This window comes from Rutilus rutilus, assembly GCF_951802725.1.
Source record: "Rutilus rutilus genome assembly, chromosome: 11".
Taxonomy (NCBI): Eukaryota; Metazoa; Chordata; class Actinopteri; order Cypriniformes; family Leuciscidae; genus Rutilus; species Rutilus rutilus.
In genome coordinates, this window is record NC_140216.1 from 33,680,848 (window position 1) to 33,697,437 (window position 16,590).

General features: G+C 39.5%; 1 protein-coding gene across 1 annotated transcript in view; it reads right to left on the reverse strand.

The window, feature by feature from the left end:
- Nucleotides 1–15,577, reverse strand: part of cdk12 (cyclin dependent kinase 12) — a 40,228-nt gene extending 24,651 nt beyond the window's left edge. The window contains exons 1-2 of the mRNA XM_084424224.1: nt 13,563–15,577; nt 7,342–8,007 (exon numbers count right to left, since the gene is read on the reverse strand). Of these exons, the coding sequence (XP_084280350.1) occupies nt 7,342–8,007; nt 13,563–14,611 (1,715 nt within the window). The 5' untranslated portion in view covers nt 14,612–15,577. The remainder of the gene's footprint in view (nt 1–7,341; nt 8,008–13,562) is intronic.
- Nucleotides 15,578–16,590: the final 1,013 nt, after the last annotated feature.

Here is a 16,590-nt window from a genome sequence, read left to right on the forward strand (position 1 = left end):
TGACGGATAAACTTGGGGCTCAATTGGACTCTTGTCATGTCAAAAGTGATAAGACTTTCCAGTTTTATGGACGTCGCCAACTTTGATATTACTCTGATATTGATCTTACACTGGTACACTTACCACTATGGTTACTGGTAAGAGAATATAGGCTCGACTCTCATTGCACGCTTATACAAAGTATTCGAGACGCTGCTATAAGTTGCTGTGTGAACGGGACATTTCGAGACTCAGATCTGTAAGTAAATGAGGTTGTTAATCCCAAAAATGTACATTGCGAACGTAGCTTATATCGTAGCAGATAAAAAGAGGGACGTGACTGATGTTAAAAAGAGTTAAGCACAATAAGCCATGATTAAAAATCTCAATGCACACTCACGCTGACTCACACACATGAAGTGTGTGCACAGAAATCCGCCTCTCTCAAGGGCCTTTCACACTGAGCGCATTAAAGCAACGCGAATGTACGTTGCGATAACATTCCTGAATAGACACAATAGATCCCTATGGAGCTATTCACACCGGGCGCGATCAATCGCAGCGCGACAAAGCGAGATTTTTGTTTTCGACCATAGTGTAAAATTTTTCCCCCATTGATGACATGAGCAGTCCAATTAGATTTGAGCTTACCCGAGCCGCTGCTGTTGCACAAAAGTGTGAGAGTGGTGGCGCTGTTTTGAAAACCTGAAGAAAAGTATTCCGGAAGAGAGAAGAGAATGGATGTTGGGTGTTATTGGTGTCTGAGAACAGATTTAGTCTTACATGTTTTTTATACAGGTGATCATTTCTATTCATTTTCCACTGAATTATGCGGTCTGAAGAGCTTGAACCAGCGTACAGAGCGCTGTTTTCTTCCGTGCGTGTCTGTTATGAGTCAGAGAGCTCATTTGCTTTAGAGCTGTCAATCATATTATGCAATTATAATTCCTGCCCTTCCAAATGAGGACGTTGTGTTCATTTCCGCACAAACAACTGAGAGAACCGTTTCTACAGATGAAACATGAAGCCAAATATATGATTACAACGATATATGCTATGTATGTGTTTTTCATGTGGCTCTGGGTATTTCTTTAACAATAAAGAATGAGAAATGTGTACATGAGACATGCTAAGCAGGTGTAGCATTCAGTTTATTATAAAATGCTACAAATAATGCATGTCTGCCCAGCGAACGAGAATAAAGCCAAATGGGAACTACAAGATACATACACCCCTGGTAAATATGATCCAAGATGGCTGTAAAAATGAATCTACATTGTTTATCCTTTTGTTTTTTCCATTCAAAAAGTTGGCAAAAATCTAACCTTCCATTGATGTAAAAGAATTGAAAGTAAAAAATAAAATAAAAAACACATTATGAAAACAAATGTTCTCCAAAACACGTTGGCCACGATTATTGGCACCCCTAGATTTTTTTATCAGCAAAATATTTCTGAAGTACATTCCCATTGATATTGACATTTTCTAGCACACCAGGGTGAAGTATAAATATGAAGAAACACAAAAGCCAAATTCCCTTAATCATCCATCACAATGAGTAAAACCAAAGAATATAGTTCTGATGTGCATAAAAAGATTGAGCTTTACAAAATATAAAGTGGCTGTAAGAAAATAGCTAAAGAATAGAAAATTCCCATTTCCACCATCAGGGTAATAATTAAGAAGTTACAATAAACGAAAGATGTTACGAATCTGCCAGGAAGAGGACGTGTGTCTATATTGTCTTAATGCACAGCGAGGAGGAAAGTTCGAGTGGCCAAAGATAGATATACAACTGGATCTTTAATGTTGTGGGCCTATTTTTCTGCTGGAGGTCCTGGACATCTTGTTCAGATACATGGTATCATGGATTCTAGCAAATACCAATAAATTAGAAAAAAAATCAAAACCTGACGGCCTCTGCAAGAAATCTTATAATGGGCCGTGCTTGGATCTTCCATCAGGACAACAATCCAAAACAAACATCAAACTCAACACAAAAATGTGTCATTGAGCATAAAATGAAGCTTCTGCCATGACCGTCCCAGTCCCCAGACCTGAACCCTGCAGAAAATGAGATCTGGGAATCTGGAGAGATTCTGTATGGAGGAATGGTCTCTGATCTCTTGTCGGGTGTTCTCCAAACTCATCAGGCATTATAGGAGAAGACTCAGAGCTGTTATCTTGGGAAAAGGAGGTCGCAAAAAGTATGGAATAAAAGGGTGATAATTATGGCCAACATGTTTTGGAGAAAAGCATTTATTTCATAATGTAATTTACCCCCCACTTTTAAATATTTTACTTCAATGAAAAGGTTTTTGGGTTTTTTTTTTTTTTTTTTTTTTTTAAAATGAAAGAATTTTTTACAGCCATCTTTGATCATATTTAACAGGGGTGCCAATAATTCTGACTACAACTGTACATGAGGAAAAATCCACTCTCGGTCAGCTTCTATTGTGCAGGCTTGAATTAGCTGAAGGCAATCAATCATTTCATGTTCAGTGTGAACGCTCCGTTTGTCAGCGATTCGCTTAACTTCGTCGTGTCATGCTCAGTGTGAAAGGGCCTTCAGACAGCACCAAATCCCAAATTCAGCTCTCTTTGATGGCTTATTGCACTTAAATGGTGAAATACGCACACACTTATGTTAAAATGCCCATTGTCTTAAATGAACACAAACAGTTGGGCAAAAACCAGATATGTATCAGTATATTCAGGGGGTATTCAATTCAAATTCTACGAGAGGTTCGATCTCTGTATTTCCTTCCCAGCTGAGGTCCGGACAATAGTTTTATTGGAACTCTTTTCCATCTGGGCAGCAGTAGCACTTTGGAAGTGAAAATTAAAAAAACCTAAACAAAATATTCATCAAAGATGAGGATATTGGGCCCCGAGAGCCAAAGCAGTGGCGTGTCAGAATAAAAAAAAAAAAAATCATATTCCATCAGTTGAGCCCAACTGGATATGAATATTTAATGGTAAGATGAGATCAGATGTTTTATTTGGCTATTATTATTTTTACATTTAGACACTAGGGCTGGGAGAAAAATAATCTAATCACCTAGCTATCGCGTTTTTTTTTTTTTTTTACATTTCTAAAATAGATTTAGAATAGACTATTTTTGTCCTTGCTTGTAGATGAGGTTAGCTAACAGAAGTTAGCCACTTTCGTTCCAACAGAGGATGAAATGTGTCGTTATCTATGAGTGTTGAGTGACGTAATATCCCAACTGAAAGCGCTGAAAACCCCTCGCCCTATGCTGAGAGAGAGATAAGACAGTAGAGCTGCACGACTCATCTTTAAGAGACTGATCTCCATTCAAACATCCAATGCGATCTTCTTCCAATTTGTCTGTCTATTAAACCTTTGACAAAATCATATCGCCACATTCAAAGCTGCGTTGGCGCTGGCGCTGACCCAGAGAGAGTCGTCATGAAACAGCTTCACAAACAGTCTTTTCAACCTTATAGTATCATTATTTCTGTGATGCAATAGTTCAAATTATCATAGAAAATCTTGGATAAAAGTTTAAAGTTCAAATATGAACACTGATGTCTACGATAGCGATCAAAATCAGCTTTTGATAGAAACTTGGTGCTTAAAATAACGCATTTATCGATTACATTGTTTTCGCCACTATGTTGCAACAAGTGACTGTTAAAAAATGTATTTGTTATTGAATCATTTATTAAAGAGAATGTAGTACTGTATGATGCTTCTGAAATAAGCATGTGATGTGATGTGATGATTTGTTTTTGTAAATATGATCATCTTATACATCATGTACAGTCTGTATAAGTGTATGATTTAACTTTTCCCGATGGTCTAATGTTAAAAAAAAATTGCAATATAGAATCGCAATACTTAAAAAAAAATATTTTAAAAAATAAATAAATCGCAATACACATCGTATTGGCAACTAAGTATTGTGATAGTATCGAATTGGGAGATGGGTGTATCGTCCCAGCCCTATTAGACACCCATGTATGGCAGAAGGGTTAGTTATTAAACGTAATAAACTGTGCAAAAGATCTCAATGCGGTGCTCACTGGTCACGCTGACTGACACACAGCTGAAGTACGTGCACAGAAATCAGCGTCTCAGCATGCGATCTCTCACCATCTCTTTCAAATCTTATTGCACTTGCATGGTCGAATACATACACAGTCATGTGGTATCATGTGAAGTATTCATGTAACAGTCATGTATGCATGTATGCAACAGTCATGTATTCATGTATGTCTAGTAGGGCTGGGCGATATGGCCAAAAAATTCATATCTCGGTATTTTTTTTGGTTAAATGGCGATATACAATATATCTCGGTACTTTCTACGTTTTTCTATTTGGATAAAGAAAATCTGTATTTATTTTAAAAATATATATTTCACATCCTGCCCAATGATATCCTACAAACAATGTTGATATTGAAGGATATGGAAACAAATAAAGTGAATGTAATGTAGGCTATGCAATATATTATGTGCAAAAAGGTGGTTAAAATCACATTACATTCTAACATTGTAACATTACAATCTAAAAACAAAAATAATGCTTTTGATTTTAAATTGACTAAAGGCTAAGCTAAAAATTAAAATAAAAACAAAAGCACAAATTAATTATATTAGCCTGCATTTGATTACCCCATTATAATGGTCACTTTCATAAAAATATACTTGTAGGTTTAAAATTCCACATATGGCACATTTATTGTCTCCAACAACAAATATTTTAGCAATATGTATATTTTAGTCAGAATTATTGCGCTATTATTCTATTGTGCTCCGTCTGTTTGGCGCTCATTCATGTAAACTTCACTTGCAGAAGGCTCGTCCTCTCCTGACAGTGAAATGGACATATCTGTTTGACTCTCTAACATTTACAGATGGAGAATATACCTGTGAAATGTAAGTTAAGCTCTGAGGAAAGCACCACATCTCAAACGCATTAAACAGTGCAAGTATTTATCAGTCAGTCAGCAACGGTATCTGTTAGAGCATCTGACAGGGCAAGCTGCTTAAAACTTGTTAACTATATCTTATCAGTTATTTTGAAGCCCTAATATAAAGCTTATGTCATGTACTTTCACTGCAGGAGCTCACACTGCGTCCTCAGCTATTTTTCAGACGTGGTCGTATCAAACTACTGTATCGATATAAACAGTATTGCCTCATTCCATATCGTTTAAAAAAAAAAATATCGATATGTCGTACAAACTTGATATACCGGCCAGCCCTAATGTCTGGTGAAAGTAAACAGTTGGGTATAAACCGGATGTGTATCAGCATAATGGATTTGTGCGTTTGGTCTTAAAGTGACAGAAGCCTAATTAACCTGATTTGACCAGTCTGTGTCTAATCAAACAAAAGTAGGGCTGGGTATCGTTCAAAAAATTGACACCGATACCTTGATTTCGATACCGGTTCCTGAACGATACTTTTTTCGATACCAATTTTATGAAATCCATTTTCACAAGATTACATAACACATTACCTCAGAAAAACTTTGGTTTTATTTTTTCAGTTTGACTCATGCTCCTTAGCCAGTGCACAAAGGAACAATTTTTTTTATAAATGCTCACCAAAGCTGAATTTGTTTGATCAAAAATACAGTAAAACTTGTAACATTGTGTATTACAATTTAAAATCTTATTTGAATATATTTTAAAATGTAATTTAGTAATTTATTTAATTGCTAAATTTTCAAAATCATTACTTCAGTGTCACATGATCCTTCAGAAATATGAAAACAGTTTGCTGCTTAATATTTTGGAAACTGATACATTTTTTTCATGATTCTTTGATGAATAAAAATTTCAAAAGAACAGCATTTATTTGAAACAGAAATCTTTTGTAACATTACACATGTTTTAATGTCACTTTTGATCACTTAAATGCATCCTTACTAAAAAACAATCCTGACTAACCAACACATTTATGAACGGCAGTGTACATTCAGTAGGTTATTATTGCAATATAATTACTGTCAGTCAGAGTGATCAACAAGGTATCTCTTCATTTACCCGTCGAAGACGGAGCAACTTTCTGCTCTTATCGTGCACTGTCAAGGTCTTCATCATATCTGTCGTGGTACCGGTCTTTGCAGCAATTATTTTACCGCAAATACTGCATCACGCGCTGTTGGCATCGAGCCTGGAGAAATGTAGCCACACTTTTGATCGACTTTTCCACATCTTTAGGGTATTGTGTGTGTGTGTGGTCGCGTCTCATATGAGTATGTGCGCGGAGAGTTTGTGTGTGTGTGTGTGTGTGTGTGTGTGTGTGTGCGCTCGCGTCTCATTGAGTATGTGCGCGGAGAGTTTGTGTGCGCGCGTCTCGTATGAGCATGTGCGCGGAGAGTTCCGCGCGTCTCGTGTGTAGAGTTTGCGTGTATGTGCGTGAGCGATTGTGTTGCGTTGTGCATTTCATATGTATTTGTTTGAGCACTGACGTTGACGAGTTAACCCCTTAGGTAGCGAAATCTGGTACCGAACAACAAGTAATTTTTCGATACTCGATAGTATCGAGACAATTCGGTCGGTACCTAAAAAGTATTGAACTCGGTACCCAGCCCTAAACAAAAGAGAAAAAAAGAGCTTTTGTAGCTCTAATAAGAATACATTTATATTTAATTCATATAGTGAAGAATACATGCAGTATTTTATTTTTTACATTTGATTATTCCATTTTTGTTCCATTTCTAACTATGTTAAATAAATTGAACTTGATTTAATTTAACATGAAGTTAAGTTGACATTAAGTATCTGAAAAATTGAGGAATTCATATTTTGTTATATTGAATTTGTCCTATTGTTTGTAATTTACATATTTGTTCTTATTTTCAATACAAAAATAACTATATCGTCATATATATCTTTATTGTGAAATAAAATGTATCATATTGTGAAATAAGATTTTTGTCATATCGCCCACTTTCCCACCAAAACAAACATGTAACATGATTTTCAAAGCATTTCTAAGAATGCTGATTTTTAGTAGGCAGCTGACTGACTCGAGTGGCGAACGTTATCATGGTTTGTGTAACATTAGCATCAAATGATTAGCTGTTTGACAACGTAGTCAAGCCAAAGGCTAATCATATCAATTACTGTTATGTGTCCGACATTGTAGAGAGATATATGAAAAAGCATTAGCATTCTTCTGATACATCGACTTGTAGACGAGCCTATATAATTCTCTCTTCATCTTTTTCTGAATCAGGTTCTGGTTCAAACATATATGACTGAATTAGACCAATATTTCCACTTGCCATTGCGTAGCGTTTACAGAGCAATGCGAGAGCATGGCATAATGCATTTGCAATGTGTTGGCCAATTACGCATGTCTGCATTTGTAGGACTCACCTGTCCCTGCAGTCTCCCAGAAGAACCGGCGGCAAGGGAAGAGGTGGAAGTGTTGATGTCTTCATCACGTGTGCGGGACTTTGTGTAGATTTCTGCGTGGGGCTTTTGGAGCGAGAAGAAACAGGCGTCACAGTCGCTGAGGGTGGAGGAGCTGGCGGGGGGCTGTTTAGAGGAAGAGGAGGAGGGGATGAGAGAGGAAGAGGAGGAGGAGAGTGCGCCGGGAGAGGAGGAGGAGATGAGAGAGGCAGCGGAGGAGGACTGGATAACGGGAGAGGGGGTGGAGGAACCACAGCGGGCTCCTCCGCAGTAACAATGTCTGGAGGTGGGGAGGGCGGTCTCTGAGGCTCAGGGGGCGGGGCCGTCTCTAGTGGCGGCTCAGTGATTTTCACCGGTGCATTTGCCACATTGGAAGTGTTCAGGCGGAGGGAGGGCGAGTTCTTGGCGGCGGCCGCCTGACGCTCTTTCTTTCTTCGCGTGAGCTCGGCTCCAAGGCTGGACGTGATCGGCAAACGTGAAGACGAAGGGGAGCGGCTGCCTGGGTGACCGCTGTGGGAGGAGCCTCCGCCGGATCCTCCGGAATATAAAGAATGTTTCTTAGTGCGAGAACGGGAAGAAGAGCGGCGAGAGGAGTAGTGAGGAGAACGGCTCCGGGAACGCAGAGAAGGCCTGGGGAGGAGAAACAAGAGAAATGTTTTAAAATCAGACATGTGAACTTGCTCAAATCAACTTCATGACGACAGACAATAAATGCAAACTTTGTCCAAATGATGCAGTCAGAATCCAAACATCTCTAAATTCATCTGTTTAAGAGCATGACCCTCAACCAGTCTAATTACACCGGGTTAATACAGAAGACGCAACAGAAATGTTTTGCAGGGCTGAAATCAGTGACCGGACGGACGTTTAATTAGCGCTTCTCCGATGAAATTCTTTGTTTTGATGGTTCAGTGTCTATTTCATGCACACAACATGGATAAGCTACAACAGTTAGACGTGTCACCTTTGTGGACACGAGCTCTAGACTGACAATATTAGCCTAATTTCTTGATTTTTATCACTACTGGTCTGGTTTCTTAAATCTAAAATCTTTTAGTCTGGGCTGTTTTCTGTTGATGCGTGAACAAAATTTCACATGTGCTTTGTAACTTTTAATATGAAGCAAAGTGTCAACTTTAAAATTCTGTTGATTTTATAGCGAAATTCAAACAATAAATGTCATTTTGGTGCACTTTTATACGGAGTGACAGAACACTGTAGCCTCAGTTTAAGTGGCAGCACGGATCAAGAGCACGTGAACCGATCATCTCATCTCCACTAGTTACAGCACGGAATAAACGTGGGCGAACGAACACCAGAAGGTATGTGGAAAGATACTGTACATTACAGAAATTAATCCTATCCAGGGCTTGACATTAACACCCGCCAACCCGCCAAATGCGGGTGGATTTTGCTCGTGGCGGGTAACATAGTCACTCCAACTAGCCACTTTGGCGGGTTGAATAATTGTAGTCTTTTCAAAACGCATCTGAAATAAGTGTGACACTACGACACTACAACTCCCATAGGGATGTCAACAAATATTCTAAATTCGAATATATATTCGAATAGGTTTAAAAAACAGAATTTCGAAGGTGAAAATGAATATTCGAATGTGGAAAAACGCCCGCGGTAGTAGAGGCGCGGCTGTCTGCTTTGCGAGTTGGCGCGCTGCCTGAGGGATCAGGGACAGGTAACAGGAAGAAGTGTTAACGTTAAACAGAAACATTACTAAAGTGTAGGCTACTGTATTGACTGAATTGATATTGCATGAATAAGGTAGGTTAGATACAGTAGTTTCATGATGCACTGCAGGCTTCCACTGGTTTGATTATTGACTGTTTCATGTCAAGGAAAAGTTCCATGTTTCCCACAGCACAGCTCGCTCGGAGCGTTCAATGTCGGTTTTATATTGGCTACTGTAAAACTTAAATTATTGTAAATAATATTTGTTTCAATCACTGAATGAAGCCTGCTATATAAGAGTCGCGACCTTAAATTGCTTGCACTTTATTGTTGTTGTTCATTTAAACCGTTATGCACAGAGAGCGTGACGCCTCATTCGCGCCGCAAGACCTCCAGACGTGCGTAAACGCGTCTTTACACTCGCGCCAGATGCTCTATTCACGTTTGGTGTGAACGCAGAGAGAGAGAGAGAGAGAGAGAGAGAGAGAGAGAGAGAGAGAGAGAGAGAGAGAGAGAGAGAGAGAGAGAGAGAGAGAGAGAGAGAGAGAGAGAGAGAGAGAGAGAGAGAGAGAGAGAGAGAGAGAGAGAGAGAGAGAGAGAGAGAGAGAGAGAGAGAGAGAGGTCTGCGGTCTTGGCCATAGTTGATTTACTTGTTTTTGTGTAGGTAATACGTTGTCAAATATGTTTAAACTTAAATAAACTATCTATACAAGTAGTTATGTCTCTTTGTATTCATTTCTCCTGTTATTGACGTAATGCGCGTCATTGACAAAATGCGCAACCAGATGTTCGAATAGTTCGAATATAGGCTGTGTTTTTTTTTAGAGGGAATATTTGAACGTAATTTTTGAGCAATTTTGACAACTTTGTGACCGACAACACAGAAATGAAGAGACAGTTAGCTGCATGCCCTGCTGGAGTTAAGTCATATGCCGGTGTGGAGCTATGTGGCGACATTTAATAGCCTACATAATACATGGTTTTATTTTTAAAAAGGAGCTTTACACACAACCTTATCAGAGCTAATGATAATGACCTGTATTGTTATATATTTATGTAGTCTTGATTTGGGTGAGTACAGTGGTTTTACATTTAAAAGGGTTGTAAATCTAGTTCAAGTAAATTTTAGCACGCCATAGTCAACTTTTATCAGGTAATTTCACAAAAACAAAAATGTGGCTAGTAAAAATGCTGTGTGGCTAGTAACTTTGGAAAACCACTAGCCACATTGGCTAGTGAGCAAAAAAGTTAATGTCAAGCCCTGATCCTATCTCACGTAATCGCTCAATCAGTGTTTAAAAAAACAACTCGTCGGCTACACAATTTCACTTAACGCTGCATTTACCTCAAGAAAGCTATTCAATGTCCATAAAATCATTAGTTAACGAGAAAAAAATAACTCTAGAAGGGCATTTTACTAAATATATGCACTGTATTACATATTCATTATATTTTTAATTAACCTGTTAGTGATGTCTTCATTATTTAATGTACATTTAAATACATTTTTCATGAAAACAAGTTATTAACAGTTTATTGTCATTTAAATGTTTAACTGTAGTAGAAACTTTGTTAACAAGTTCATATAAAACTTCCTAATGAGCAGTTTACATGTGTACAAGTCAGTTTTAGCTCTCTGAGTGATGATCATTAAATAATTAAAATATTTAAATAAGTTTGAATAATTAATTGATTATTTATTTTTGGTTTCAGTTTTCAGCCAAGTGCATTCTGAATTTTCAGTTTTGTTGCAACCCAGTAATGGATTACTGGGAAAAAACTTGGCGAATTGGATCTATGCATGGTTTTGTGGATTGGATTTTGAGATATAGAGCTGGTAAGTCCCGCCCCTTCCGTAAAACCCCGCTGGACCTCTAGGTTGAAAAATCGTCAATGCAAGTGAATGGGAGAAAATAATTATTTTCTGGTCCCGTTTGAATTGTGCCATGAATGTGAACATATGTTGTCTGTGAATTTTTTATATTATTTTTCATGTTACGAGTTTGACAGTATATGGTATGATTCTTCGGCTAGCAGTTGTGGAAAAGACATAACGAGAAAGACTACATGTCGCCTATGTGACGTCACCCCATAAAGTTGACTTACCCGTGGTTTTCGCCAACCTCAACGATTTTGTCCTCTCCCTGAAAGAAGGCGGTGAAGTGCACCAAAGACACAGTCATGTTTAGCGGGATCCGTGAGCTAGTGTCCGTGTGCGAATGGTGGTGACGTTTCAAACGCGTCGAAAGCAGCGAAGAGTTGTAGTCCACAAAGTGCTCTCACACAAAGTCTAACCGTATCAAACTTCTACCCGCTAAATTGTAGCATTCTTCACACGAAAGATTATATAAAAAATTCACAGACAACATATGTTCACATTCATGGCACAATTCAAACGGGACCAGAAAATAATTATTTTCTCCCATTCACTTGCATTGACGATTTTTCAACCTAGAGGTCCAGTGGGGTTAGCGGAAGGGGGCGGGACTTACCAGCTCTATAGGCGCTGTACTCAAGTGCAGGCAGATGAACATGAGCTTTCAGCACGAGGGGTTTTAGCAGACTCAATGATAAGACAAATCCTGAATACATCAGCAGAGAGAAGTTAGTTGTTTCACTGGGAGATTGAGTAATGACATCTTGTTAAAAATTACAGGTCATTTATTATTATTATTATAAATTGTTCACAATATCTGTAGCACGCATTTAGAAAATAAATAGGGTGGATTTTCATTTCATACTGACTTTTATAATAGCCGATAATACCGTAGTCAACATTTGATCAAAACCTTTCAAAGTTTTTTGATGTCTTCGAACAACTTTGATGAACTTTTTTTGTTCCACTTCAAATGTTGACTACTATAGATACATAGGCTTTTAGTTAATGAAGTATGCGGTCACTTTTGGTGTTTTTTGTGGTGCTATTGATGTGTCGCTACAAAAATATGCTTTGTAAGCTCACCATTTAACAGCAGGTAAAGCGCTGGTCACTTGAAGGAGCAGCTGGCAATAAGCTGCCATTATAAAAACTGCAGAATTACAGTAACCTAACTCTAAATCTTATGGCAAACTGTGAACATTTTAATTCTGTAACAGAAAAACCAATTAGAACCATCTGAGTATCTAAACGAGCTAGAGCTGTTCATATGTGAGCAATCAAATGTACATCAAAAACACCTTTTCTCTTAAGCCCCGGGACTCATCCCGGCAATGTTACTAGGTCCCCATCCCGGCATCAATCCCGGGATGTGTTTGCGTTCACACAGAAGGCACTCTAGTAATTTTACGGCAATTTCCCGGGATCAACGCGCTGTGTGAAAGGGGCTTTATTTACACATTTTCCACAATGCACAGAACCTGACAGAGTAGGTGCAGTTCTGTGCTTCATAGATAATGGTGGTGATAAGTAAATTAAAGCCTGCAAGGGAAACCCCAGCTAAATATAGACCTGCAATACAGGAATTAAGGCATGTTAGAGTGAGATCTCGGAGTAATGAGCAACAGCATTTTTCATACTCACTAAACTATGCAACTTTAAACACTGTAAAGCTGACAGAACAATGCATAAGAGTTTTCATATGAAGACGTGCTTTAATTTTTTTTTAAATAATTAGCACTGAATATCTAAGTGAAATGTGCTGATAACTTATCAATATTGCAGTTTAAAGGGATGTTTTGTGACTGTGTCCTTTTTAATGATGCGTTCTAATGTGATCGGGTCTACGTAACTTTGCACAGCACTTTGGTCAACTAAATGTGCTTTACTGCTTTATAAATAAATTGAACATTGATAGTTCACCTAAAAAATGGAAATTTTCTAATTTCTCACCCTCATATTGTTCCAAACATCTATGAGTTTATTTCTTCTGTTGAACACAAAAGATGATGTTTTGAAGAATGTTGGTAACCAGACGGTTGATGGCGGCCATTGACATCCATATAGTAGTTGGTCAATGGCTGTCAACCATCTGGTTACCATCATTCTTCAAAATATCTTCAGTTCTTATGTGTTCAACAGAAGAAACTCATACAGGTTTGGAACAACATGAGGGTGAGAAAATGACAGAATTTTAGTTAAGGGTTAACTATCTCTTTAAGGTATTTATGCATACTTAGTATGCTAATAATCAGGCGGGGAGGTTTTTACACAAGCAAAATACATTTCCTTAAAGATAAACAAACAAAAAAACAAATAAAATTGTGGCAATCTTTCAGCACAATGTATACAGCCTAATGAATTTCAACTAACTTACCTGTCAACCTGTTAGTTTAACAGTATGATGTGAATAATAGTATTATAATAACTGAAGGTCACATTTGCTTTTGTAGCTTTTGCAATGACATGCATTACATCTGGTCAGATGCATCCTTTCTTTAAAATAAACCTCACTGATTTTGACATTTCCAATGCAATAACGTACGTGTGTCCAAAAACGTCTGGACACACTGTGTATATGATGCACATGTCAGATGTGTGAACTGAAGAGTGTTTTACTCACCTGGACACTGGACTGGTGCTGGATGAGCGTCGGTTGCCGTAGGGACTTCCAGGTGAGTGTTTTCTGCTCACATACGGACTTCCATCCTTCTCGGCGCTTGAAGACCTCCTCCTTCCATAGGGGCTCTCAGACCTCTGCCTGCTCCGCCTGGGCGGCTCCCTGTACGGGCTCGGGCTCGCAGCCCTGCGCCTGGAGGAATAGCTGTTCTCGTGTTCCGCAGTGGAAGGACTGTCCGCTCCACTTCTCCTGGACTGGCCCTTTCCTTTAGGGCTCGACTTGTGGCTCTTGGCGGCTTTCCGATGACTGCGGTCCTCCTCATACTCCTCGCTCCTCCGCTTGTCTTTACGCGACTTTGCTGATCGGACGCTTTCCTTGCTGATGGAGGAGGACGCGGAGGAGGCGCTGCTCCCGAGACTGACCGCGGACTGCACCGCACCTGATGAGAGAGAGTCAGCGGCCTTCTTCCCACCGGACTCACCGGGGCGTCTGGATGTAGACGCAAGGCACGCGGCTGGGCTGGACTTCTCCTTGGCCTTTTTCCGGCTCTCTTTGCTCGCTCGCTCCCGGTCCTTGCTGCTTTTCTTTCCGCTTTCAGCCCTTTCTGCAGACTCCCTGACCCGATTCGGGTCTTTGGACTTCTTGCGGGAGCGCTTGTGTTTATGAGCCCTGTTCTCTTTGGCAACCCCCGCCTCGCCGTAGTCCGACAGCTCTAGGTGTTCGGCGTCTCCGCTCCTCGCCGGTTTCCCGGTGGCGGGGGAGTCCAGGAACGTGTCCGAGTCGGAGCTGATGTCGTCGTACTCCACCAGAGGCTTGATGGCGCCCACTGCTGGCGGCGCGGCGGCAGCGCACACGGAGCCGGTTTCGGCCTCGTGTTTGGACTTGTTTCGTTTGTGCTTGGAAGAAGTGGACGAGCTCGTCGTTTTGGTGGGATGCCGACCTGGGCCCGCGTGCAAAGGCTGACCGTCCTCGGCGGCCGCCTGCAGCTGCTGCTGATGATACAGCGATTCAGCCTTCCTCTTGGTCCCATGCAGGCGGTCTGATCCAGGCATACCTCTGTCCTCCGGAGACGCGGACCTATGTGGTCAAGACAGCACATGAACAGCAGAAATCGCTCAGTATTGGGTAAAAGTGTGAAATCTTGCCAGACGAAAGAGTCGGATCGAAGCAAAACAAAGATGCGCACGCGATTTAATGCGCATAGGGTATCCACAACTTATCCCCGGTCCCGTGGCGTCTTTGAATCGCGTCCAAATATATCCAATCCGAGAGTACAAATTCAACAACAAAAACAGATTTTTAAACGATATGTCTTTCACGATGGCATCACTGGTTGTTTGTTTCCAGGGCGCCTCAAGCAGCGCATTGCGCTCGCGCCTCTCGGCTAGCTTTAGCTAAGCTAGCGTCCCTCGAAAAGACAAAAAGAAAGAAGAAAAATACAGGATGTCCTTGTTTTAGATTGTTTATCCTTGTTCGATATCAAAGCCTAAACAGATGTTTAGCTCTCCTTGCACACGGTTTCTGAGCTTTGAAGCAGTAAAGCTCGCTCTGTAGGGATATTGTCCCACATAACTGAAAATAAAACTTGACCCGCTTGCTTCTTGTTCACATATTCGCTTTAATGTTCAGTGTAAACTCTCTGTAGTTTCATATTCATCGCAAATTATCACATATTTATGTGTTAAAATTGATTCCAGTTCACTTAAGCGGCTCTGGAAAGAGACCAGACCTAGAAATTGGGCGATGTTCGTGGATATAAAACCCTCCACGGCCCTTAATTCAGAGAGAATTCACTTCATCCATTACAGCCAAAAATTATGCGCAGCCTCTTCTGCGCATGCGCGGTTTAAGCCCATCCCACGGAAAAGGAAATACCAAAGGCAACACCATTTAGAATAGAATGTATTATATATATAACGCACTTTCGCATAAATAGATTATTCCGTAGGTAAATAGTGAAAGCTAAGCAGGAAGTTTATTCACCTATAAAATCGCCTGTTAACCTGCTTCTGTAGAACAAGATCGCTGTCAATCTTCATGGTAACTGGGCGACAGCCAATGAAAAGAGGCAACTGTACCCCGCCTTCAATCGCGCTTCACTTGAGCTGGACTTTGCTCACCTTTTGATTCCTTAGGTTTTTAAATGTGTGTTATATATAAATGTATTATGCAATAATAAATTGATTTAATACGTTTAATAATAATAATAATATAAGACAAAATAACAATACCGACACTATTATGTCATTGTAGCACGTGTAAAGTTACAGACTCTCCCTTCGTAAACAAGCAGATTAAACATAATTTCCAAACAATTCCCGAATCAACCAAAGCAAGAGGCCTTTTAATGTTTATGCCAATTATACCACTCCACATTATGAATATGATTTTTTTTTTTTTAGGTGTAACATTTTTATAATATCACAACAATCGCCCGATCATATAAAGAACTGCGTTATTTAAATAATATTCTGTTAAATAAATGTAATTTTGCAACAAATATGGTTATATTAGCCTTGTGTAATAAATAAATTAAGGGCAGTATAATTTCACCTTCGTAAGCATTCATAAACGGCGAATGTTTGCCGAGTTCGCAGTTTCCGTTTTGTAGTTGAATAACAGTTGATCAATTTGTTGTAGTTATCCGTATATTTTCCAAAAAGCTCGTTGATTTCACATGTCAACGTCGCGCAAAGATGACGTCAGAGTGCGAGTCCACGTCTCCAACAGTGCTTACAATTCTTTTAAAGGCTGTTACATTTATAAAGCAAAATCTGATGTGATAATGATCACTTCATACATTGCTATTACAAATACATTGCCTATTTTACATACATATTAGCCTACATATACCTGCACATATTATTTGTAAGGAAGTGTGTGTGGTAAACTCTTCAATGTGGGTAGGCTACAAAATGTCCCCACAAAGATGGCAATATCCAAAATATATTTGTTCTATCCCTGTTCTTGTGGGGACATTTTTTGCACGTCCCCATGACGAAAACAGCTTATAAATCAATGATGTTTTTTA